Here is a 25,573-nt window from a genome sequence, read left to right as displayed (position 1 = left end):
CAAAGGATAACATGGACTATCATGGTAAATGTCGAATATTTTATTCTTTTTTTTATTTCTCTTTCCGTTTTTATATATTTATAGAACTTAACATCCATGTACCTGTTTTTCAGACATTGTTTGATCCTTTCTTCATTTCATTGTACAACGTGTTTTACACATCACTGCCAATCCTTGTTCTTGGGGTCTTTGACCAGGTCAGTTGGTGCTGAATAACTCTTAACATTTTACTTAAATATGTGTTGACAGAAAAAATAAACATGTCCACCACATAAACAAGCAATAAACTCAGAACTATCAATAGTTCAAGAACTGTTTATTCATTCTTCTCTGTGAATGATTTCTGTACCAACCTAGTCTGCCAATGTGTAATACTTGTAAGTTGAAAACATTGCTGATGTGTCCACACAACAAGGGAGGGATGCATGTCCACCGATATCTTACCTCTCAGATGCACTTATCTTGGTGCAAATAGTTAATTATATCTCCCCAATAATATATTTGCTTGTAGGATGTTGATATCTTGGTGCAAATAGTTAAACATATCTTGCTAGTAATATATTTGCTTGCAGGATGTTGATGACACAAATAGCCTTCGCTATCCAAAACTTTATCTTCCGGGCATCAAGAATGCACTCTTCAACAAGCGAGTATTTTTTTGGAGTGTCATTGAGGGTATTCTTTCTTCCCTTGTTCTCTTCTTCATACCATATGGATCATTTTTATATGGCTCGTATAAAAATGGTGAGGACCGTGCAGATATACAGTCATTTGGTACTGTAGTGGCAGCTACGCTGGTTATTGCTGTCAACCTCAGGGTAAGTTCACCCACTTACAATGTCAGTTAAAAGAATGCATTATTATTCTCTGAATCGCGGATATTTAGTCTTACATAAGCTTCACATTAAATTACAAAATTACACATGCTGCAACAGATAAACACTTTCACTACACTGTATTCTTCTTATCTTATCTTATCTTTGACCTTAATGCTTGACTGTAGAGTGGATACCCTGGCTGCCTCATTTGTTGGGGAGAGCTGAAAATCTGTGTGAATCTGGGCAAATGCTACTCAGTAGCTAATATGATATGACAGCAATGAGAAAGTATACGGTCTTTGTCCAGCATAATGCTGCAGGTCTTTGGCACATGTTGTCATGCAACACATGCATAAATGCTCTAGCATTGCATCTCTAGTCTCGCTGCATATGGTCATGTGGTTTAGATCATTCTTGCTGAACATATTCACCACATGTTAGAGCAACTTAATCTCCGATTTCACACTGGATAAAGAGCAACTTAGTCTCCTATTTTACGCTAGATAAACATGGCCAGAACACCAACTGTGATAAGCCACGGTGCACTTGGTAATGGGTTTTTGTTGTTGCAGTTGACAGAATAACAATTTTTAAAATTAAATCTTTGTTCACGAAGAGCAAAAACTAAAGTACAAATTTTGCATACTTACAAATTAAAAATAAAACTCAAGTTTGGGTCAACACAAGACGGCATGTAGTCTTGCTTGCTGTGGTGAAGATCAAAATGGAGGTGTGATGATGTAAGAGAATATCACGAGGCAAGAGAATATCATTATGTGCAGTTTAGCCCCTGTGCACATCAAATTAATATTCACCAACTGTTCTGTTTGATGCAATTTGGTTCATGTACATCATATGTTCACCAAGTGTTCTATTGTTGGATGCCATACATCAATTTAAATGTTCACCAAGTGTGCTGTTTGTTGCAGTGTGCTCTGGACATGAGCTACTGGACAGGCTTCAACCATTTTGTGGTTTGGGGTAGTATCATCTATTACTTCTGCTTTCAGCTGGCCTTCTATTCAGATGCCATCCACTATGATTATGTAGGAACTGCCTTTGCAATATTTAGTTGCCCCATTTTCTGGTTCACCATGCTGCTGACTTGCGCAATTCTCATCGTGCCAATGGTTGCATACAGATTCTACCAGACCTCTGTACACCCTACTCTTTCTGATCGTGTCCGCCTGCGCCAGCGCATGAGAAAGTCCAAATCGAAAGGACGGGACTTACATATTCGCCGTTCATCTACATTTCGTCGGAGTCGCCGCTCCTTACGGTCGGGCTACGCTTTTGCTCACCAGGCTGGTTTTGGCGAGCTGATCACAAGTGGCATAAACATGAGGGCGGAGACATCAAGCCCAGTCAAACTGACCAAAGTCCAGCGCATGAGCAGTGACACATTAGATCAGCATCGATTGTCTGCTGCTGTAGAAACTGTAGGGATATCAACACCAGTTGCCAATAAAGGCAAGAAAGACAACAGATCCCCTTTGTCTAATCCCTCTAACCAGGTAAATGAAAGGAAGAGGCACTCTCACTCCAGTGAAAATGAACAGAGCATTCAACCTCAGTTCAGTGCATCGGCCATTCCAGTGACAGCTGCAGTTGAACAGTCAGTGAACACAGACTCGGGCACTTGGACAGCGCAGCCCAAAGGTGAAATTATTTTTGTGGAACGATTGTGATTTTTCCTGCTGGTCAGCAGTTAATGTGTATATTTTAAATGTTTGTCCTTACCGGTAAGGTCTAGAGATGAGAGACTTGCAAAGATGTTGCACTAGGTACATATTTATCTGATGTATTTATGTAAAGTATATATATTTATGCAGAATATTTATAACTGTTGATCACACGTTGTAAATTAAAAAATTGATTTAGTCACTTTGATCCATTTTGGTTTTTAGTTGTTCTAGGCCTTATTAAACTTTTCAGTTTTGTAGAATGTGATTTCCACTGTCTCCATTGAAGTCTGCTCCCCCACGTCACCCAACCTTTGTAAACAGGCAATGGCCCTTTCTGGTGCTGTATGCTTCAAGTTGTTTGGAAGATGTGACACAATTTATATTTTTCTTGTTACAGTTTAATGTGTTTTGTCAGTTGGTAAGTATTTTATGTAGCATAAGTTAGTGCTACACTTTGCTCAGAACTGTATACAACCTTCACAGCCATAATCTAAAATGCAGTCAACAAGCTTTTCTTTTTCTTTTTTTTTTTGTTGTTTTTGCCATGTTTTCCTGCCTTTTGCCTCATCATTGCTACTGTCCCTGCTACTATGGGTTCATGTGTATGCTGCTTTACCAAGCCAGAGGGAGAAATGAACAGAAATAATGCTTATGTTCAATTTTGCAAATATTCTTTTCTATAATTTGTTTTTGTAACTTAAAAGATAAAACAAAAAATCTGAACTAACGAGAGATGTGAACACTAAAGAATTGTGAGAAAAAAAGGTGTTATTTTGTATGTAAATGTTGTAAATAGCAAGATGAGCAGCCGGTGTGTAAGTCTGTGTTTTCCAAATGGTTCAGAAATATGAGCATTTAATAAGAAAGAGAGAATTGTATGGGTTTTTAAAAAAATACATTTGGTATATCCTGTTATATTGCTTAAAAATGGACAGATTTCTTTTTTCACAACAGCATTAGTAGTTCTTGTTCCATTTTCAGAAAAGAATTCCCAAGCTTAGAAATGCAATATATTTTGCATTTGTATACACTCACGATAATAGGAATGGGAAGCAGATTGTTGAAAAGAAAATCTGATAACAAGCTGCAACAAACATGAAGACCGAGTCAAGCAGCAGACACTTGAATGGGTAGCCATGGGGGCTGCGTCTTCCTTAAAATGTTGCATGTGTATCATGTTCAGTTGGAAGAAGCTTGTGACCAGTGCCTAAAACTAGTTCTTGTCATTGACATAATGTGCAAGTCATAATATTGGAGCTGCATTTGAACTGTTGTATTGGCCAACGTATGTACATCATCCCAGCAAGTTACACTCTCCTTCTACTGTACTGTTGGTTGTACTTTAGGTCCATGCATTGTTATGCCACTTTTCATTCTGTGATTACTTTTATTGTTGAATCTTGTCAGTTTATCATATTATTAACAACTTGAAGGAGCCTCTAGTTTTGTGAATGTGGTTCTGTACCATTTGTAGTAATGTCTGGCATCTTTTGTGTGGTTGAGCAGATTCTTTTGTGGGTGTTAGTTAAGTTTGATAAGCTGTCTTATCATTGTGGGCAATACAATCTTTTAGCAAACACTGTACACTATTTTCAGAAGTATACATTTAACACAGATGCTCTGCCTGACTATAATCTCTAGTCACCGTTTATATCAGGCTTCTGTGGCAAAGGTTAGATTAAATAAAATACAGCAAAATGGGCTAAATGTTGGCCAGAATGTTAACATTCATGCCAACCACCACCCATTAGAAGCGTGCATGAGATTACAGTTTCCCCTTCAGCTGGAGGGTAAATTCCACTACATGATACTTTTATAATACTTTCATTATACTACCTTCATGATACTCTTTCCATTCGCTTCTTCATCCTTTATACCCTTATCCCTCTCCTGCTGACTTACTGTTACACGGTGTTACACCGTTACACAGTGACTGCTGCTTGTGACTTGCCATCTCCAAACCAAAGCCCTGTGTGTCAGCAGGTACAAACACTGTGCCAGAGAACCTGGAAGTGCATGCAGTTGATGAATGTATTCCAATGGTCTCTTTGAAAAAAAAACTTGAAAGATTGTTTCTGAGTATTATGTTTTGGGGTTATATTAATTTTGATATGATGATAGTATTTTACATTAAATTTGTATCAGAATATATTTTTATGAATTAACTATGTAAAGATGATGACTTTGTTCTCTCCCTGGTGTTTAAGGATGCAATGAAATTGAAAAAAGGGAACAAACTGATTAAAGTTTGCACTTTCTTTCATTTTTCATAATTGTAAATGTACAATATTTGGTGATTTCAGTTTAAGGTTCATGAGTATTCAGAATGCTATGAAGGATATTGGGTGCTTGTATGGAAATGTGGGGATATCTCCCATGGACCACAGTTGTGAAGCAAGGTGGCTTGTTGCGATGGAGCATCTAATGCAGGCATCTTGTCTCCATAGTCACTAAGCAGTGTCCAGACCCCTTGGATATTGTTGCATGCTACATTACCCCAAGCCATTGTTGCAAATGCTTTATAAAACTACTACCCTGGTGGTAAAGCAACATCCAGAAGGTCTGGGTGCTGCTATACAATAATGGAGACAACGTGCTGACCCTTGATTTCCTTCTCTCGTCCTGTGAGAATTTTCCCTGGTTTTATAACTGGCCCCAGTTTATTTCAACACCCTTCCCATCCCACTTTCTCCAACATGGTGAGGCTTCTTTCCCACAACCACACAACCTTCAGCTGGCTTTTCTTGAGCAATAGAAGCACCTCATCAGTTTGCCATGAGTATTTTCTCATGGCACTCACTATATCCTGAAACTGCACGTTTTCTGCTGAAGGTACATAAGGCAAATTTTTTAGTTTCCATTTTGAGTAAGGCTTTTTTTTTTTTGGCTTTTGTTCCATGGACTTTTCTCTGTAGGAGAGTCAGGGGCTTAGTAAGTTCATGGATGACTTGCAGTTACTGCAGCTAATTTTTGCAAACATTACTTTTATAATGTTTCATATTTTTATTTGTTTTATTTTTTAACTAAAGCAACAGTTGTGGGAGTTTTGTGGTGACAGGAGAGAGTGCTAAAGTGCAAATAATCTGTTTCTATTTGTAAGTATTTTAAAAACTTAAGGGCAACTGGAGTTAGGATTAAAACATTTATCAAGGCCTGTTAGCACCCATCAGGTGCCAAAGAGATCTACCTAAACTAGGAAATCTTGTCACCTTGGTATAGGAGGGAATGCAGTGGGTTAGTTTTATCCTAAAAATGGATTTTATTTAGCACGTGGCTACCTGTGTTTCTATCATATTACTTTTGGGGCAGTTTCATGGTCTAGTTTGAAAGTTATATTTTAGCCTGCATACATTGTCTCAAAATCAAATTTTAGTTTCTTTATTACTTGTGAAATTTATTTTGAGTCAGTAGTCTTCTGTTGTCCGTCCATCTGTCTGTTGTACACTTGACCTTTTTCTTCAAAACTGTGATGTTTGAAGTGGAGTTTGAGGCCTTTGGAATAAAAGTCAGTTTAATCTTGTCAGGAGTTAAGTAAAATGCCAGATCTTTTAAGACACATATGCAGTTAAGGAATACGAGATTACACAAACAGTACACTTTAATCTTAAAAGGCCTCATCATTGTGGTTTGTGGTTGACAATCATTGTTGATGGATTATTGAGCAGAAACTGGCAGGAGCCAATAGTTGTTCTTTCAGTCATGGAGACTATTCCTCCCCCTATACCTTTTACTAGGTTGTGCAGACGTTTTACCTCAAAGCTTTTCCTGTCATACGCACTCATTCCATGTTTTCTTTTTCTTTTGAGAACTGTGTACCCCTAGAACTTTTAATGAAACATTTTCATTTCTTCTTCTTTTATTTCACCTCACTTCCATTCTTCTCTTGTACTGTGTTGCACATTGCCCATTTTTGTGCTAAGATCAGTTCTGAAGTAATGTTTTGTTTCCCCTTTTATTTTTAGTTGTGTCTGGCCAGCAGACTAATAAGCGTAAATTAGTGGGTGATAAAAGGGCTACATTTTTCTTGGGTCCTGGCTATAAGGGTAAGAGAAAAAGAATGTGTGTGTGAAGATGTTTGTATGTGTGCACATGTGCCTTTTTGCTGTGAGTGCATGCATTATTCATTATGTCAGCACATGTCCATTGTTTCCTATGATACAAAATGCACACTGTGACCTCTACTTGCTGAGAAGAACAAAAAAAGTTCTTATACTTTTCACAAATGTAAAAGAGACTAGGTCACAGAATAAACAGTTTAAGTAGCTCATAAATAAAACACCATTAGTTTGCTGTGAGGAGCTACTTCATTAGTTTTATGAATGTAAGAATTAAAGCAGAAGAGTGTTTTTCTTGATTGCTAAACTTTTTGTTAGGGTTATGAACATATTTACGGTCATAACCATAATCTGCTAAATGGCCAGATGTAAAACTTTTTACGTTAAAGTTCAGTCAGTGTCACGTTTGGTTTTCTTTTCTAGTGTTTTAAGTTTATTTTTTAAATTAAGTGCCTGAATTTTTAAACTTTCATCTCCCCCAGAAGAAGCTAAAACTATCAGTCCAGACTTGTTAAAGTTTTAAAGTAGAGGGGGAAGGATATAAGTGGATCTGATGCCTTTTGGTCATTTGAAACTAGGGGGTCGCTATGCTAAATCACTGAGAGAATAATTTATGTGTTCAACAGAGAAAAAAGTGGTATCACTAAAGTTTTCCAACATTCCATTGTGTATACTTTTCTTTTGTAATTGAATCATTTCACGTGACAACCACACTTAGGTTTCTGTTTAATATTTATACAAGTAATTGCTTAAGTGTAAAATCAAGAAAATTTGTGAAATACACATCATGTACAGCAATAGATGTTTAAAAATATCTTTATGCAATTATTAAAAACTCTTGCTATTCCAAAATACCTATAAAGATTATATAATTGAACTCAACATTTACTTTATCTTTGGGAACATAGGTATGCATGCATGTGACTGATAGAAGCTTAGTTACCCTTAACTGACAAGTGGCACAGATAATATATTGTTAAACCATCTTTAAAAAATATTTTTAACTATTGCTGGACAGTATATTTGATCTCTGCATTCTCATGATCATAAAATTGAATGGTTTCATTAAAAGTTTTTGTTTTTGCTGCAATTAATTACTTCAGGATAGTTGTTGAGAAGGACACCTACCCTTTTAGTAATTTTGTGTGAGACATTACTGAAATGTAACATTTCTCTTACAGTTGCGCTGGATTTTTTTGTAACAGAAATAGAATTGTCACACCTCAAAGTATGCTGACGTGTAGATATTGCACAAGTTGATTTTCCTTGGTGTAAGGTTTTATTCACAGCTCAGTCACATGAATGGTTTTAGCCAAAGATTTCTGATCCTGTCTCATGGCCTAAGGAAGTAGATACCTAGTTACGCAGCTATAAACAGTGAGTAAAACAATTATCACCCAGAGAGGCTGGCTATCATGTTGAAGCCAGCTGAATGGAAGGGTGCTCAGTAGTAGTAGATTTATTTTGACCAGATATTTTGATCACCTACATTTTCCGTGTTTTTGAAGATGCTGTGTGCTCTTTAGTTTCAAAAGGCATCGTAATTGTCAAAGTGGGAAAACAATGCTTAAGGGAGTCGAGGTCTGGACCAATCATTTTGTGTCATCTAGAGATACAGTCATCAGTGACCAAGCTTAATGCACAAAATCATCACTTTACACTTTGAAAAATTTGTAATGAACTGTAGTGAAAGTGAACAGATTTTGAAAACATATCATTTACACAAGAAACAGAAGTATAGCATGACTGTAAGAACCCTGATGTGAGAAGGGTTCAGAAACTGGAAATGCTTGTGCTTGGATAAGTTGAAACCTCAAGGTATTTCATTTAGTACCAGAGATCAAAAGCAGAAATTCCATGCATTTCTATGAGGGTTTTCCAGGTGTCATTAAGACCAGCAATTTCTGTCTCTGGTGCCGGTGTTGTCACTGGCACAGAGCTTTGGGTAAGAGTAGTAGAGTAGACCATCTGTGGTACTATGGCCAGAGTAGTACCCTGGCAAAGTTTAGAGGATGAACTAATGGACTACTGTGGTACATGAGTGCAAGTAGGTGTGATGTAGAATGCAGCATGGGGGAGGGGGGTTGCTATCAGTAGTTTGTAAAATGTGTTTGTTCATTTTTCTGCCACCTTTGCATTAAGATGTTCTCATATATAGACCCCTGAGGCCCATGAAATTTGTCACATCAGTTTATTGGTAATTTTTATAGCATGTTTGGTGTTAGATGAAAAGGGACATGTCTTTACAATGCTGTGATAATAATATTTCGCACGTGTGTGTGTGTGAATGAGAGAAACATGTGGGTCAGTTGCAAGCTAACTTAGGAATATTTGTGAACACTTTGGCACATGGTGTTGGTAACTCTGTTGAACTACTATAAATTATTTACAGCTTTAGTTCTATTTTTTTGTTTAACGCAAATGTGTGTGTATTTTTTTTTTTAAAGAATATGAGTGCATGTGTGTGGCTATAAAGGTGAAATAAGACTGTAAATATGTATAAAACTTTTGTGGCAACTGGCTTATTTAAAAATATAAAAGTAATTTTTGTGATTGATGAAATGATTGCACTGATTTATCAACCCTTAAGTCATTCTTGACTTAAAGATTTTTAGTTCATCTAAGACACTGGAGCATAATGTTTTCTTGAAGGTGAACAAAACTATTATTGCTGTTTGATGTATAAAATTTATGAAAAATAGAATATTTTCTATGGAATAATTATTTTGAACAGTTTGTATAGTTGATCTCTGCATTCTCATGATCATAAAATTGAAACAGAATTCGCTTTATGCACCTATTTTGATGGCATCCTTAAGGCTTAGGCATTGGTTTAATAGATTCTTTAATGTCTCTGATGTGTCGGATAAAGTTAAAAAAATTGTGGATTTTTATTACCTCTGGGTCTTTTTATGCTCTTCTTTTCTTGACATCTGTCCATGACTGTTGTTTCTTATACAGACATTAAAATATTATCTTTTCACATTTTCAGGTCATTTGCTTTAGTAGCCTCATGATAGTACATTTATTGTGGAGTGATGAGTTTATCTTCTCACCCTTGCTGCTTTAGCTGTACAGTCAGCCATTCCCCAGCTGGATCCACTGAACAGCATGCTGCATCACATGAAACAGCTAGTGTGCCTTCAAGTTTGGATGTCCTTTTTTTTTGTGGGGGTGGGGATGTGGGTCAGCTGAGGACATTAACACAAGGAAAATGTGCTCAAATTTTGAATAACCTGTTTGACTAAAGCACAGAAAGCAGCACTTGTACATAACTGCATCAAACAAACAGAATTTTTACTTAAACCTTGTTCATGTTAGTTGTGGGGTTGTTTTTAAATGGGAAGACGCTAGATTTATACAGTTCTTTGAATGCTGCTTTGACTGGAGAAATGAGTACAACAGAACTCTAGGCCACACAATACCGTTGTTGTACGTGTGTGTTCAAATAAGCAGCAGATTAAAAAAAAAAACTGAAGTCTTTTAACACTTGCAGATTAACAAAATTGCATTTATTGGTCAAGATCAATGGCACCCTGACATTACTTCCAGGTAATCCAAGTTTGCATCCCAGATGTAATGCAATAAAAGACCAAAAAAGAATATATATATATGCGCCAATCATAAAGAGAACAGGAAAATCGTGTTTACTGTTCACGGGCCACAACACATGCATACAGCCAGTGTCTGTGCTTGTTTTTTGTTTTTAAATCCCATTCTTTCCAAATCTTTTCAGGCCATGCAAGTCAATCACTTTTAGGATTTAGCAGAACAGAAATAAATGAGTCATAAAAATGGAGAAAACAATTCCACTATAATTCAATAGCATCTGTTAAGTTAGTCATAGTATAATTTTCAACTGTATACTTTTGAAGAACAAATGTAATTTCTTTAAGCTCCCGAGCGTTTGCATAAGCCCGACCACAAAGCCAAAAAGAGCAAAAGCATTGCATTGGAAAATAAACTGGTGTGAATTGTGGTTCCCAGATATTTTCCTGGTTTTCCAAGCAAAACCCCTCTGAAAGAGTACAAAATAGTCCTATAGTTTACAAGTTTCTTGAAATCTAAAAATGGGCTACTGATTGGTTCAATGCCGGATGTAAAAAAGTTATCAGTTCAACAAGAGTTTTCTTATCCATGTCACCCAACTCGCCTCCCTTCAGTGGGATAACTTGTGAATCTCAAACATTTGATGACAGCGCCACCCCTATAGAATCTGTCATCAGGTTCCCTGAATGCAAGTTCAGGGACAAGTATTCATTCTGTGGCAGTGGCATTCCCTACAGGAATTATTACTCAATGAGTTTTTTTAAGTCAGCCTCCAGCCATTACAATAATTGTTTTTTAAAAGTACCTGTCAGGAAACATTACAAGCAATCTCATTCAATATTTGTTGTTTAAATCACAACAGTCTTAAAAAAAAACTGCAACAAAACTGTATTGTCAAGTCATTGACAAGCAGGCACCACTGCAAGTAATGAAAAAAGAAAATGGCTTCTTGATTACAATTTGTATGTAAAAATGACTTCCTTAAAGTGCATTAAATTTTGGATTTTACTTTGCTAAAAAATTCCAACAAATGTTGCTGTTAACCTGCTGGCTTTGGATAGTGATTAAAGCTGATCAACAATGTTTAATCACCAGTTAAATGTGTTCAAAGTACTAGCTGTTAGCTGTGTGCAGTATCATGAGCAACTCCACTTGCCATTGATATCTTGCTAAAGGCAGGCATTTCAAAATGTGTCACAATCTAGACTTACAACATAAATGGTCCAAAATGCCAATACAATATTCAGGAAAATTACACCATGTGACTATATTATGAAATAACTGCATGTTAAGATCAGGAGAGGTTTACCAGTTTTCAAAATTAATAACCCCTCTCCTACTGCATCTGAAGAAGCTAACTTAATAGCATTTTTCAAGAAGCAACAATATGAATTCAGTCTGTATTTTTCAAACTGAAACAAAAGGTACACTGCTAGGATTTCTGAAATCTTTGCAACAAGGCTAAAGAACAATTTTAATATGAATTTGCATTTTTAATGAACTGAAGCAAAGGTTACCCTACCAGGATTTCTGAAATCTAAACAATTTTGAAGAGACATTTAAAATTTGCATTGCAAGTGTAAAACGAAAGCACTATATGATCAGCCAACTTGTGATCAGCTTTTATTACACAATCTTGGCTCAAGAACATTTTAAGCACTGAATGTATGATTTTTCTGAAAAATAGATATCTGGATAGCTGCACATGAGAATATACCCTCAAGGAAAGTAGAAATTTGCTTAACATGAAAACAACACTTCTGGACAGATATTTTCTGCACCTTTGAGTACAATAATATATAATGCAGAGATTCCAACACCTGTTTCTTCTTAAACTAATGAAAGCAAAAATTATATATATATATCAATAACCCTTTTGGATGTAATAATTATCTGTTTCATGAGAACATCACCCTTTTCAAACAAGATGCGTCCATAAAATTAGTTAATCTTGGCAGTAATTCATCACGTAATCAGGATTCACATGCCTAATTCAAGTGATCAGTCATTCCAAGTAGCTAACCTCCCTTAACACCAGCTGACCTTATGTAAATTTCACTTTTGGAGATCATTTAATCTAAATTCTATTCTACGTAGCTTCCCTTGTAGAACAATGTAACTCAAATGATCTATCTTCAGTGGACCAGGCCACTTGTATTTTAAAATGCAAAATCTTTTTCCTTTCACCAATCACCCAGAAGTGCCTATATATATAAAACAAGTGAACCATGGTAGCCTCTTTAATGCAGATGTAAATCACGAGAAACAATTTCAGTGATTTTTTTGTGTGCAGTAATTAAAAAAAATGATGGGACATTGCAGCAATTAAAAAAAAAAAAGCTACACTGCAAAATGGATGAATGTCAAAAGATTTTGGTAAATAAAAATAAGCGTTTTTCCCTAATCCATATATTGGGGGTACATCTTATTATTCCTTTAATCCCCCTCCCTTGGAGGAGCATAAAGTGGAGCATACAGCTGTAACTGTACCATTGGGGATACATTTGCAACTTTAATAACACCAGAAAATCTCTCCCCTACAACATGTATCATTTTACCAAGGATCTTTTGAATTGTACGGCTGCTAGGCTAAGGTCTATCTGAAATCTCCCACTGCCTTACAAGTACCCCTAAAATGAGGACTTACCCTAAGATGGTTGAAGAGAAACACCAAGAAAGCAATTATTTCATCATCTCTTACTCCTTTATGCTTGATCATGTAGATGCATATACGTAAATAGGTATGCCCATGTCTCTGTGTATCAGTACATGATCCAATGTGCCATAAAGGAGATGGCTATGATCCATATAATAGTAAAATTGTTTCAACGAGTAATATAAAGTGATGACGACAAGCCAAAAGAGATAACACACTTTCTGCAGAAGAAGACGTAAAAATAAACTCCATCTTAAAGAATATGCTCAGATAACATAAAATACTGACATTTCCAATATGAGCACCATAAAAAAATCATGGATGCCTGTTGATTGGTGTCAGGTGTCTCACGTACATATCAAAATTGTTATTACCAAAAGCATGGATGGGTATGCACCCACGATTTATTGACAGGATTCTTGTTCAAAAATCTTGTTTCAAAATGTTTTAGTGATGTATCAACAGAAATTGTTTTAAAAAAACCTTGTGATGACCTAACACAAATGGGTTTTAAAAAGATTGCATCATCCCCTTTAAGGCCTTCACCTCCACTGCTGTTGAAATATTTAAAAACTATCTCCTTTTTTCAAAATGTCACAAGGACACGTCCTCCATAAAATCTGCTACTGTAAACTGTTCTTTAAAATTTTAGTATCACAATATTTAAAATCACATTTTAAAAATCAAGTAATCACCATACCCTAAATACTGTATCCAGATAAAAAAAAGCTTTTTCAGGTTAAATCTATCCATCACAAAAAAGTAACATTATGCAGATACTCCGGTGACCACTAAAATATGGTGCCTAGTCACTGCTGTATCACTTGTCCTAGCATGGCATTGATTGCCTGTCGCAGACCTTCTGCCAGATCTTTAGCTGAGTATGGCATGTCTAGAGGTGGAACATGGACAAAGGCTGCACATGAGCGGTTGATATGAAGTGATGTGAAATAGGAGAAATCACAAAGGTACCTGGCAACAGGAAACAAACCTTGCAATTACTGACTGCTAGACATCTTTCCTTCTTATTAATGATAAATAATATGAAATGATGGAAAGAAAGTAGTTGACATGGCTACTTTTGACCAGCTCATCAGATCCTGGTCAGAAAATAGATGATATATTTATTAACCTTTCACAGTTTAAGGTTGTCAAAAAAATTTAAAAAATGACATCTGAGCAAGAGGCCTGTGAAGAGTTTAACTTCCTGTTCTTTTTTTGTGCAGGTTCTTGGTGATACAGCAGCATTAATGACCTGCTGTTGTAGGTCTTTTCCAAAACCTTTTGCCTCTCTCTACATATTCTACATTCAGTTAATTTATGTCAGAAATTTCCACACTCTTAAATAACTGTACATAAAAATAACAAAATTTTTAAAAAGTGACCAAAGTATGAGCATAACACACACAAAAATAGCAAAAATTTATACCTGCCAGGATCTTGAGAAACAACTGCTTTCACAGCACCACCCGAAGAATTGACTGCCTGACATACATGCTCCATGTTAATTCCTGAGACGATGATCTGATCACAAGCATCATCTACACAGTTGTTGGAGGATGGACACATTCCATGTATGTCATGTTTATCATAGCCATCGTTGTGAGCTAACTGCTCTAAAGTCAGTTCTGTGGCAATCCCAGACACCCCCACATGTACCACCAACTGTAAGGATTAATTACAGTTTAAAAGCGGAAAAGATGATAATCACAGCTTCTAGTACTGACCTCAAGGTAGCTAATTGCTCTCCTCTTTTTATAGAAAAACATATGCAAACACTTGCACTAAACAACTCACCCTCTCCCTTCCACACAACCATACCATGTTTCCTACAATAATGGAAAGAAATACAGTTCATTAACTACAATATTAAGCTTTAGTCATGGAAATGTTTATGACACGGATAGCAATATTTACATCTACAATAAAGTCACGAAAAAAAAATCTCATCAATAGTTGTAATTTTAGCAGCTTTTAAATTTTTAAATTCACAAGCAACCTACCAAAGGGTTATATTTTTTCCACAGCCAAGGGATTATGTCTTTCACATCCCTGTAAGCCACTGGCAGCTCAGTAACAACTAGTTCCACATCATCATTACCTAGTCCTTCTTCTTCTAGCATTTTCACTGTGACAGAGCTTGCATTGACCTTGTGGCTCCCAAAGGGACCAAATCCTGAAAAGATATCCAGCATATTTAAAAACAAAGCAAAAAAACTGACTGGTAATGCTGCCAATTCTTTACCATGTAGTAAGTAATGTCTATATCTGTGACATTACTTTAAAAATCTGGTTTCTTTTACTACTTTAGAGATCAGATTCAGGCCACCAGGAACAGCTTTTCCCCTTCTTGACCTATATCTTCCATGATGTACTACTTTGGCTCCTCTCTGGACGAGTTCAAGCCTCAGGGAAATTTTTCATCCCAGATCTTGAAGAATACTGTCAAAACATCTTGTGAGTCGCATCCCATTCCCACCAAACTGTTGTGCGATCACTTTGATGTTGTCAACTACTATAACCAAAATCAAACAATTCTCTGGAACTGTGCCCTCTGAACCAAAGGCTGTTGTAAGACTTTTGTTAAAGAAGCAATCCCTTGACAATGATTTCAAGAACTTCAGACAATTTCAATGTCAAATCTATTTTATATCTTAAAGTTCTAAACACCTTATCCACCTACCATCAGTCTATGGAACCCCTTTTATGCCCTGCTGGTCATATTCTCATATTCTTTGAATTCTTTTTTTTTTTTTTAATGACAACAAACTGTCAGTTCTTCTTTGATGATGGGTAGTTCAATGGTGTTCAACACAATGGATTATGCTGTTCTGACTTACCGCCTTGACACTATATTTGAAATTTGATCAGCAGCACTTCACTGGTGAAAACTGGTACAAATTATTATGAACATAATCTGGGCAGAAATGTGATTATTAAGCCATAAGAAATAAGTATCACAAACATGTTTGAATGTTTGAACAACTGCTATAGAGGGTTTTTTAATAAGTGACCTGAACTTCTCACACCCACCTGTTACGACAACAGCTCTCTTTGATGAAGGCATTTGATGTTTATTTTGTCTGCCCGTGTTCTTGCTTTATTTTTCTCCCCACAAAGTTGCTGAGCTCGGTTCTAAGCAAAATATGGCAATTATTAGGTCATCGATACTCGATACTGGTGAACATTCCTCAATACAACTTATTTTAAAAAAGTAATTAGGAGAGTTTCACGGAAGTAAAATGTGTCCTCATAGACAGTCAAAACAAAAAGACTGGCAATGATGCAATGCACTTATTAACAACAGAAATAAAAAAAGGAATATTTTCTTCACTTCTTAATAAAGAAAATCGTCAGAAGTGCTTAATCGTGTTTTGTTTGAACTTCGCAAAAGTGCATAAAGACAGGTTACAAGACTTTTTTAAGTATTGCAATTATTTTTTGACATATTTCAGTTATTTTTAGGAAACACTTGTCAGTATCGGGGCAACTTTGCACCTTACACAAGTTAGAGAAGCTTATGACAAAGGAGACACAAACAAAAGACAAACTTTGTTTTCGGTGGACGGAAGGACAACTCGAGAAGGACACCACCGGCGTTACTTCCCTTGCTACAGTGAGAGTCGTACATCGTGTGCACTGAGAGTCGTGCTACACAGAAATCTCTGTTACACATTCTTGTGCACTGTCATCGAGAAGTAATGGCCACATCTATACCAAATTGTGTAGTCAGACAGTTTCTCCCATCTCCATTACCCGCAAACAGCGTACTGTGTTATATCACAAAGTAATATCCTACCGACGTCCATGGTCACCAAAGTGTCGTCTGCCGTCATTTTTGTGGAGCATCACCCAGCCTACACTAAAGTTTCTGATGACTGAACATAACTCCTACCAAGAATTTTTTAAACAAAAGTTTTAACTGGGTAAACCCAAGCTGACACTTGTTATTTATTCATTTATAAAAACCACAAGAGCAGAAATGTCTTACTTAAATTCTATGAATTTTTTTTTTTCATTTTTGTTGTCACATTTTCTATCATATGTGCTATTTAATCAAATAAAAATTAAAAAATAAAATTATTTAATCAATGAAGCATATTTTCTTCACAGAGAAGACAGCATTCATCTTAACTGCTGCGGCATGATTTTAAGACCATATGTCATTTTATCTTGCATTAACTTTTGCCATCATGTGCAAACTTTAAAAAAAGCAAAACATGATTTTTTTTTTATATGTGTATACATGCTTTACCTCATTCCTGTTAAAATTTCTCCCATTTTCAAAGTCACCGAAAGTATATAGTGACATCATAAAAGGAATTACACTAATTCAAGGCATGTAAAGTGACAGAATATTTTCTACTATTAGTGCTGCTGCAGTTATTCTGGTTTCCTATCAAACAACTACCAGCTGTTGCTTCCCCATAACAGTTGATAGTTCTTGAACAGAAAAGTTTCAAAATTACTGCAATTCCAGCTGTTGGTCAGGAGCAAATGCTTAGGCCCTACTGACATTGACATTTCAGCATGTCAGAATTGAGCTAAAACTTACTTATATGTTGGGGGAAGTAAGGGGTGCTAGCGAAGTCTCCCTATCCTCTTGACAACTCTACAGCTGATCTGGCATATGTTCAGGCCTACTGCTACTCACTCCCTATAACACTTCCCAGTGTTTAGTAACCAGCATTTTGAAAATAGAGTTCTGTATCATTCCATTACACAAATCAGATGTACAGTCACTTCTGTAGATGATACAAGCACAACCATATTTGTAGAAGTATCATGATTTTACTGACAAGAATAAGAAAACAAAGCATCACTTTGGTGATCCATACTATAAACACCTAAATGAACATGAAATACCTCTGCATACACACATATCCGAACACTATCAACTATTTAAATTCATGATCACCTAACAAACATGACGTAGATCATTGTAAATCTTAATGGTGACAAGATGTCTGTATACAAATCCAACTGAGACCTAAATCCTTTTTAGTCTGTCAACATACATCAACCAGTTAATAAATGCATAAGTTTGTTCATCACTGATTTATTCACCCACTCAAGAGTTGAAGAAACTGGAAAGATAATTTATTTTCCCTCATCTAAAATTTTGTATGTGTGAGTGTCATATACAATGAATTGGGTCAAAAATGAGAAAAAAAATGAATGTTATATGTAAACAGTTAAGAACAGGTCTAATGGGTACGCTTCATATTCTATATATATATTCCAGACCAGAATTTAATATGCTTATAAATTACAACAGGACCAAACATACTTTTATAAAATACAAACATACTGCTTATAAGCAGAGCATGTTCATAACTAGATATTTGAGTGAGCTGCAACAAATTTTAAGATTGTTCGGTGCCTTGCAATAACTCTTTTACATGCACAAGACTTATTCAGTGCATGAGATAATCTAAGTTTAGTAATAGTCATACCAGATTCTTTGTGTGTAAAGTCGTAACACCATATAATCTTTCTGTGTTCAATACTGATGACAAAGAATAATTTAATATAAAGACAAGAAAAGACAAAATTATGAGAAAAAAAAATTTAAATTATTTTTGTGTATTTATTGGCGCAATGAAATTGGTCATAATTATAAATTATTTTTCTGGAATGTTTATCAATATAATTTATGCAGTTTTTTTCCAGATGCCCACAAAAGACTGTAATTTCCTGCAGATCTGTTGTGTCACACAAAATGAAATGTCTTGTAAGATTCCTGTGTCACAGAAAAAGGAACACATCTCTAGAACCAAAATAAAAGGACGTTTATTACACAAAATATCTTTCAAGACTTTTGCATCATACTTGCTATATGCACACCACTGAACTCTTGTGGCCAATTTCATCATTATACATAACAAACTGCAATGTCATGCAGAGTTGCTGATTGGAGGAGCAGGAGTGTTGAAACTGCCACCAGTCATGTTGGTACTATTACCATAATGCTAAAGAGGGGTAGGAATGGTCAGTGACTGCCCTATATGTTTTCCAGAGTTTTTTTAGCATAGCTTCCAGCTTCTGCCATCTGTGCTAGTGCTGTCTGCACCATGGTGACAAACATAGACGGCCACAGACGTACCAGCTCCAGACGCTTTCGATCACAAAATATGGCCTCCCTGCTCATCTCACTCAGGTACGTTTGTGCAAATTCCCGCTTCTTCTCTGCATCCTGGGCATACAACATATGACACATGACACTAGAGAAACAAATGATGACCCACTATGCTAAAGAAAAATTCAACGTCCTTCACGCAGATCATAATAAACATTTGTGTTGATCTATTTGTGTTATCTTCTTACTCTTTAATCTTTCCATCCTTTAAAAATTTACCTCCAAAATAGCAAGAGCCAGTGTGTTAAAACTAAATTTAATGAGATGTGTGTGTGTGAGGTGGGAGTGAGGGTAGGCAAATTTGACTTCATAGATTACTAGTGCTGAAAAGAAAATGAGTGTTCTCAACCGACATTGCAGTGTGCACATCTAAAGGGGTGCAAGAAGTTTCCTGGCACTTTGGGCAAAATAACTTTTGTCTTGCTTTAGGAATTAACATGATCCTTTTACCTGTCGTCCTGCCCGTATGTCAGCTGCCGTGTAGACAAGTGCTGCTCTCCCAGACTGCTCCACATGAGACTTGTCGCCTTTTCCCTCACTCTTTCGGGGTTTATCTTCACCATGAGTCAGGTGTTTTTTCCTCCCATCACCAACAGGTGTGTCAAGTCTTTGCTGTGAAAACTGACTTGTGACAATGAGAGATAAGGAACCAAAGAGTCGCTCAGCATTGATAACATCAGCACCAGAAACCTGCACAGATATATTTGAAAGGCTGACAAGGCCATCCTTTAACTCATTTATCAAAATGGCAGCATTTACTTTTAACAACATGATAATTCTCTCCCGATCAAGAGCAACAATAAGAAGCCTAACTAAATTCATTACAAAAGAGAAGATACTAGAAAACATCATACTAATGTATAACACATTAAAACACACACAAAAACTCAGCACAGCTAAAACAGCTTTGAAAGTTAAAGCTGTCTTCTGTTTGCCAGCAATGCAAAAAAATTGAGATGGGAAGAGAGTCCTACCTCAACATCATTGATTTTTTTAAGAGAGAAGTGTGCAAGGCGGAAAATGGTGTAAAGGCGCCAGAGAGTGAACTTTGTGACAGGGTTGCCATCGAGGGCAATGGTCAGGTGGTCCAGGCTTCGCACTACACTCAGTGCATTGATCTGCTGTAAGCTGTGTATGTTGGTGTTAGTGAATTCAAGACTCTGAAAGAAAAAAAATAGTTAAGCAAAATTAAAACCCCTTTCAGTCAGATTTACTTTTTGTTTCTTTTGTTGGAATCAGGGGTGGAGGAAGCCTGGTAATATCAAACATGTGCACACAGTTCTTCTGTATTCTGCAACAGCATTCCTATCAGATTTCTAGTTTTGTTTTTATTACGAAGTAAACTGTCTTTAATTTTAATAATAATAATGTGATTTATATGGCCCTTGATCATTCTAATGAAGGAGCATGCTCTCAGTACTTGTGACAAGAACAAGACATAGCATACAAAGGATAGAAAAATAAACAACAATGCAGAGAAGTAATACAAGACAAAGAAGACGTAAAGAGGAATCAGGGAACAAACAGAAAAGATTGAGAGTTTTGTGAAAGTGGAAAACGTATTTTCTACTTTTAGTTGGAGTTGTTTAGACCTCCAACAGTGCACCGCTCCTGTTAATGATCTGAAAGGATGGTTAAGGTGGTGCCCATAGATCCTGACCAGTGACATGGGATACACTAGCTTGAACACACAGCAGCAGATCAAAGATTTTAAGTACCTGCTAACTTCCCTTAATTGATTGAGATCAAAGGGTGACCAGGGACTTCCCAGATGCAGGAACAGCCTCGGACTAAGAGAAACTTTGCAAGCTAGCAAGAGGAAGTCCATCTCGAGGTGACCTAAAAAGGTGTTGTGTGCTAGACTGAGGGCCTACATACTCGATATGGAATTTACACTAGCACAAGACTGGATTTATTGTTGTGGTAACAAGCTTATAAAAAGGATTTATATGACTTCTGGGCTGCACCTAAACTCTGGAGTATATATGTGGACTGTTAATAGTTATGCTGAACGGCAAGGAGTTACAGTAATCAAGCCAAAAGCACACACACACACACAAGAGTGTTGGCAGCACACAGAGAGTGTGGCAGATAGCACTGATCTTACAGAGATAATAATAGGCGGACTGACAACTGTAACTTGCCTATCAGAGTTGTATGCAGTAACGATGAATCCAAGATTTCGAGTGAATGACATGAAGATGATGTTGGTGTCACCCCCCTTGATGTAGTTGTGTAGACTTTAAGTGAGGACATTGGTGTTATTGTTAAATATAAATCTGTTCTATACCATCCAATCTTTGATATCACTAATACAGGCTTCAGTGGTGTTAAGAGCAGAGGGTACAGTAGTACAGCTGTGTGTCATCAGCATATATGACTGATGAGAAACATAATGAGAATGGATGCACAATGAAAAACAATGGTTTTGTGTACAAAATGAACAGGATGGGGCCAAGTACAGAGCATGGAGGGAACCCACAGAAATGAGGTGTAGGATGGAATGTTTCAGTCAATGAACACAGTCTGGGTCCTATCAATCAGATAGGAGTTAAACCATGAGCACACAGTCTACACAGTCTACAGTCTAACCCACCTGAGTGCTAGGGAATCGTGACCTCACTTTGTGCAGCTGCTTGGTGATTTCATCAAAGTCTATGAACCTAAAGACAATACTGGTTATGGCCCCAGCTGCCTGTAGGCCCCAGTTACGGTCAAATGCACCCAATGCTAGCGGGCCGTATAGAGTGAGAGTGTCTCCCTCCAGTTCTGCAACCATGTTGAGGTTTTCAGCACTGCCACCTCCCTCAGACCTAGACAAAGAAAATATGACATCCTAATATTAGTAGGTTTCCATTAGATAATACTTTATTTATCCAAGAGGGCAATTCATGGTGGCTTGATATGAAAGCACAAAAAATACCACAACATATTCATATCCAACAAACAGACTCATGCATTCATGGTTCAGACAGCTGCATTCATTTGCACACAGTAGCATTCTGAAGTCACATGGCCGAAACAATAAAGGACAGCCTCAGTCTGTTGGTCCTGCATGCAGGTACACAGAATTGGTGGCCAATGGGAATTGGAAAAATTCTCCCAGCAGGACATGCCTTTCATTGGTAAGGATTTCAGACACTTGGGCACAGGTGGGGTTGGAAAGCAAATGAAAGACAAACCTGTTATTGTTGTCTGTCCACTCCTAGATGATAAGAGCTGGGGTATCCTTATATTATGATATTACCATAGGTTTCCCAAAATGTAAAATAAAAGCATCCACAATTGCATTACCAAGCTATCTGTATTTTCTCAAAAGACATTGCTAAAAAAATATATAAAATTGTGATAGTCATGTGAGTTCTTAATGACCATTAGAATTAAATCATCCTGTACACAAATGATATTTGCAATAAGCAACAAACTGCAACTTGGATTAAAAAAGAACAACTATATACCCAAAAATGACGGTTTCTTTGGGTGCAGACTTAGTGTCATTGCGGCGTAGTGCAGTACGTGGTCTTTCACCCTCATGATGACTTTCCTGTGATAAGTCCGTCAGGCTGCTGTGAGCACTACCAGGCCGCTTTTCACTGCTTCCAAATGACAAAGTATTTTTGGAATAAATGTTTTATCTGATAAACTAAACAAACATGACTATAAAAATAAACTTGAAGATTTCCAGCAATCAAATATTATATAGAACTTTCAAGGTAGATACACATTATATGTCTGTTTGCCATACAATTTTAATGAGCTAATGTTCGCACACTCAAAAAATTTCATGAACAAATACTATATATGTATCTTTCTGTGCTATACAACTGCTTAATGAATGTACATGGCTGTCAAAGTTTCCCATTGGATGTGTAAATGACATAAGGAACTTCAGCTAAGAAGTCTGAAAACATAACCAATTTAATGTCAAGGGTCTGAAAATGTAAAAGAGATTAAGTTGGTGGCATTATCGTGTAAGATATATTGTAATTAACAGCATGTTAAATGTGATATTTTATCATTCAACATTATGAAATGTTGGTGATGTTTCTATATGTAATATAAAAGGTGATATTTTATAATTCAGGGTTGTCAAATGTTAATGACATGCTTCTATACACATGAAAGCATAACATCATGGAAAAAGGTGACAAAGGTACATCGAGGTGTACCGTTTTCTGCTACCAGCTGAAAACAACTAACCATATTTCAGGACAAATTTAAATCTCCTAACAGCTTTAATTCAGGGTCCCCAACAATTCTGGAAGTCTGAAAACCAGAGTCTGGTTTCAAAAAATTGTGGTCTGAATGCACAGGACAGCAAGAGCTGCACACAGCATCATCAAGTTTTCATTCTCACACAAATATATGTGACAGCATGAGCTGCACATAACATCATCAAGTTCTCATTCTCACACAAATGTATGGGATGGTATGAACTGCATATAATGTTTGTGACTGGACAAAGATTTTATAAAATTCAAACATCAGTAGTCTACATAAAACTATGATAACTGATATTTAATTTCACGCTACAACTTAGCAATTATCTATGTCTAATGACAAATAATAAAGGAATGAACATTTTCTTCCAAAAATAGCTCACCTTGTGACACCTAATGACTCCTCATACTGAGCTGAATGGCAAGCAAAAATATCCCCTGAAATGGGGAGAGAACCTACATGGTTGGCATACAGCTCACGTACAGCAGGCCCTTTGGCCATCTTGGACGTGTTGGAAATAAGGGACCCTTGCATTGTCTCCCATTGTCGTTTAGCATTGTTGATGGCCAGCCGGCGCCGCTCCTGGAAAAGAAAATGCACTAAGCAAAGAAACATGAGGATTCTTTTAATCAGAAGAGCTTCTTTGCTTTAAACACCACTATCCAACCTCTTCGTAGAGGAAGTCTTGGACAGAGTTCATGTCACACAAGCTTGAAGTGCTACTAAATATAAGTTCACTGCTTGACCACATTCATACACAAGCAACACCTGAGAAGTGTTTATATCCTGGAAATAAGGAATGTGATTTTATGTCTGGAGCATTTCTACTGAAATACGGTTTGTATTGGAACAGCAGTTTATATGCAATCATATTATCATTAGTTGTAATCATAATGTCATCGTTGTAATCATAATGTCTTACCTTTAGCACAGCCACTTTGTTTAGTTCACGGCGTCTTTCTTCTTCTTTCCGAGCCATGACCAAGGCCAGACGTCGTTCTTCTTCCTGGAAAGATTTTTTAATAAAACAAATGACCAGAGGCACACTGTTGTTGTCGTTGTCGTTGTCATCATCATCATTGTTTTGAAGCAAGCTGAGTGATAAATATATTTATCAACAATAAGTTATCAACTAAACTTAAGAAATATTCTGACATCTGGTAGCTTTTACCCTTATAATTTCATTTGTTAAACAACTGGAAAAACAGTCATAAGGTAACCAAAAAAAAAATGTTGTATAGGCAATGGTCAATCATTAGGTGAACTGTTGCTGCAGGTTAACTCAATACTGACACACTGAACAAGCCTAACCATTTGCCACACACCACCATCAACATTTTTGAAAATGTTTTTCTCAAAACTGTTAATCATTCTCTAGAACAAACTGTTGCCTTTAAAAGTAGAATACATTCTCTATCATGGTATACCTTCAAATCTATTTCTTATATGATGTCAGGGTTGAGTTAATGCTACACAAAACAGCAGGCCCTGTTGCATGACTTAACAACCTGTGCAGCTTGACCTACTGACCGTGACTCGCCGCATGTCCAGCTGCTTGAGCTGCTGCATGTGACGCAGCACCACTTGCTTGTAGCTGGGGTCCTGACAGATCGGGTTTCCATCTAGACAAATCTCTGACAAACTGCTGGAGTCTCCCAGGCACTGCACATCTTCAAAACTGCAAGACAAGGAGCACACTAGCTTAAGCAGTATAAGACATGCAATAAAGAAGTAGACAATGAATCAGCTGTAGTTTCAGTGTTTTTTCCCATACTAGCTTAACTGCTAAGCAGTTTTCTGAAGCTTTTCTCATTGATAAACCTCGTCTTTCTTGTACTTTGTGATGATTTAGCATTCAAATAAATGCTTTTGATATGGTCATCTTTGAAATCAAAGATACCCTGTATGTCTGTGTGTGGGCACGGATGCATGTGTGTGTGTATATGTGTGTGAAAACTGGCAGTGGGATGCAGGAGTAATCAGGAACATGAAGTGGTCAGTATGTAGCTTGTTTTTGCTTCCTGTGGTACAGGTTGTGTTCCTGCTCCTCACACTGCCCATCAAAATACTCACACGTCCCTGTTGTTGGTGGACACGCGACTGCGGTAATGTCTGTAGTGCCACATTGTTTGTATCTAACACTGGCTGTCTCCTACTCACTAGCCACTCTTACAGCAAGTCTATTCTCAGGAAGAACGCTGAATAACAACACAACGTTCACCCTTCCAAGGTTCTGAGGAAATAGATCCATCACACAGTCTTAACCACAGCAGCAATGAAAATCTTTGCAAGAAGGGGTGTAGTAACTGCTTGACGCATTGTAAGCGGGTCCAAGGCTTTCAATACTAATGGGCTGAACAAGAATCCGTCACTGCCAGCCCCCAGTCTGGCCTTGCTCCAAAGCTCTGGTCTTCTATCGGGGAGAGACTGTGGTTGTGAGCATCAAGCTA

General features: G+C 37.0%; 3 protein-coding genes across 13 annotated transcripts in view; 1 reads left to right on the top strand and 2 right to left on the bottom strand.

Annotated features, from left to right (window-relative positions):
* Positions 1–9,701, top strand: part of LOC112553714 (phospholipid-transporting ATPase ID-like) — a 52,505-nt gene extending 42,804 nt beyond the window's left edge. For 8 of the 10 annotated variants that reach the window (XM_025221114.1, XM_025221121.1, XM_025221120.1 and 5 more), the window contains 3 exons: positions 114–197; positions 573–818; positions 1,748–9,543. In XM_025221114.1, coding sequence (XP_025076899.1) covers positions 114–197; positions 573–818; positions 1,748–2,506 — 1,089 coding nt within the window. In that variant the 3' untranslated portion in view covers positions 2,507–9,543. The other 2 variants (XM_025221117.1, XM_025221116.1) reach the window with 2 other exon arrangements.
* Positions 9,702–10,053: 352 nt separating this feature from the next.
* LOC112553719 (pyroglutamyl-peptidase 1-like) lies at positions 10,054–16,518 on the bottom strand. 2 transcript variants are annotated; one of them, XM_025221127.1, is made up of 5 exons: positions 16,267–16,518; positions 15,797–15,898; positions 14,767–14,939; positions 14,193–14,428; positions 10,054–13,735 (listed from the first exon to the last, which is right to left on the bottom strand). In XM_025221127.1, exons 2-5 carry the CDS (start codon positions 15,828–15,830, stop codon positions 13,573–13,575), a joined length of 606 nt encoding a protein of 201 aa, XP_025076912.1. In that variant the 5' UTR covers positions 15,831–15,898; positions 16,267–16,518; the 3' UTR covers positions 10,054–13,572. The 2 variants fall into 2 exon arrangements, with proteins under 2 accessions (XP_025076912.1, XP_025076911.1); XM_025221126.1 differs by having other exon boundaries at positions 16,315–16,517.
* A 1,020-nt stretch (positions 16,519–17,538) lies between these two features.
* The window catches only part of LOC112553716 (leucine-rich repeat-containing protein 49-like), a 39,139-nt gene continuing 31,104 nt past the window's right edge, over positions 17,539–25,573 (bottom strand). Inside the window, 8 exon segments of the mRNA XM_025221123.1 lie at positions 17,539–18,959; positions 19,353–19,592; positions 19,877–20,062; positions 21,499–21,715; positions 22,361–22,498; positions 23,506–23,705; positions 24,046–24,129; positions 24,654–24,801. Coding sequence (XP_025076908.1) covers positions 18,768–18,959; positions 19,353–19,592; positions 19,877–20,062; positions 21,499–21,715; positions 22,361–22,498; positions 23,506–23,705; positions 24,046–24,129; positions 24,654–24,801 — 1,405 coding nt within the window. The 3' untranslated portion in view covers positions 17,539–18,767.

This window comes from Pomacea canaliculata, linkage group LG13 (assembly GCF_003073045.1).
Source record: "Pomacea canaliculata isolate SZHN2017 linkage group LG13, ASM307304v1, whole genome shotgun sequence".
NCBI lineage: Eukaryota > Metazoa > Mollusca > Gastropoda > Architaenioglossa > Ampullariidae > Pomacea > Pomacea canaliculata.
This window is presented reverse-complemented; position numbering and strand designations above follow the sequence as displayed.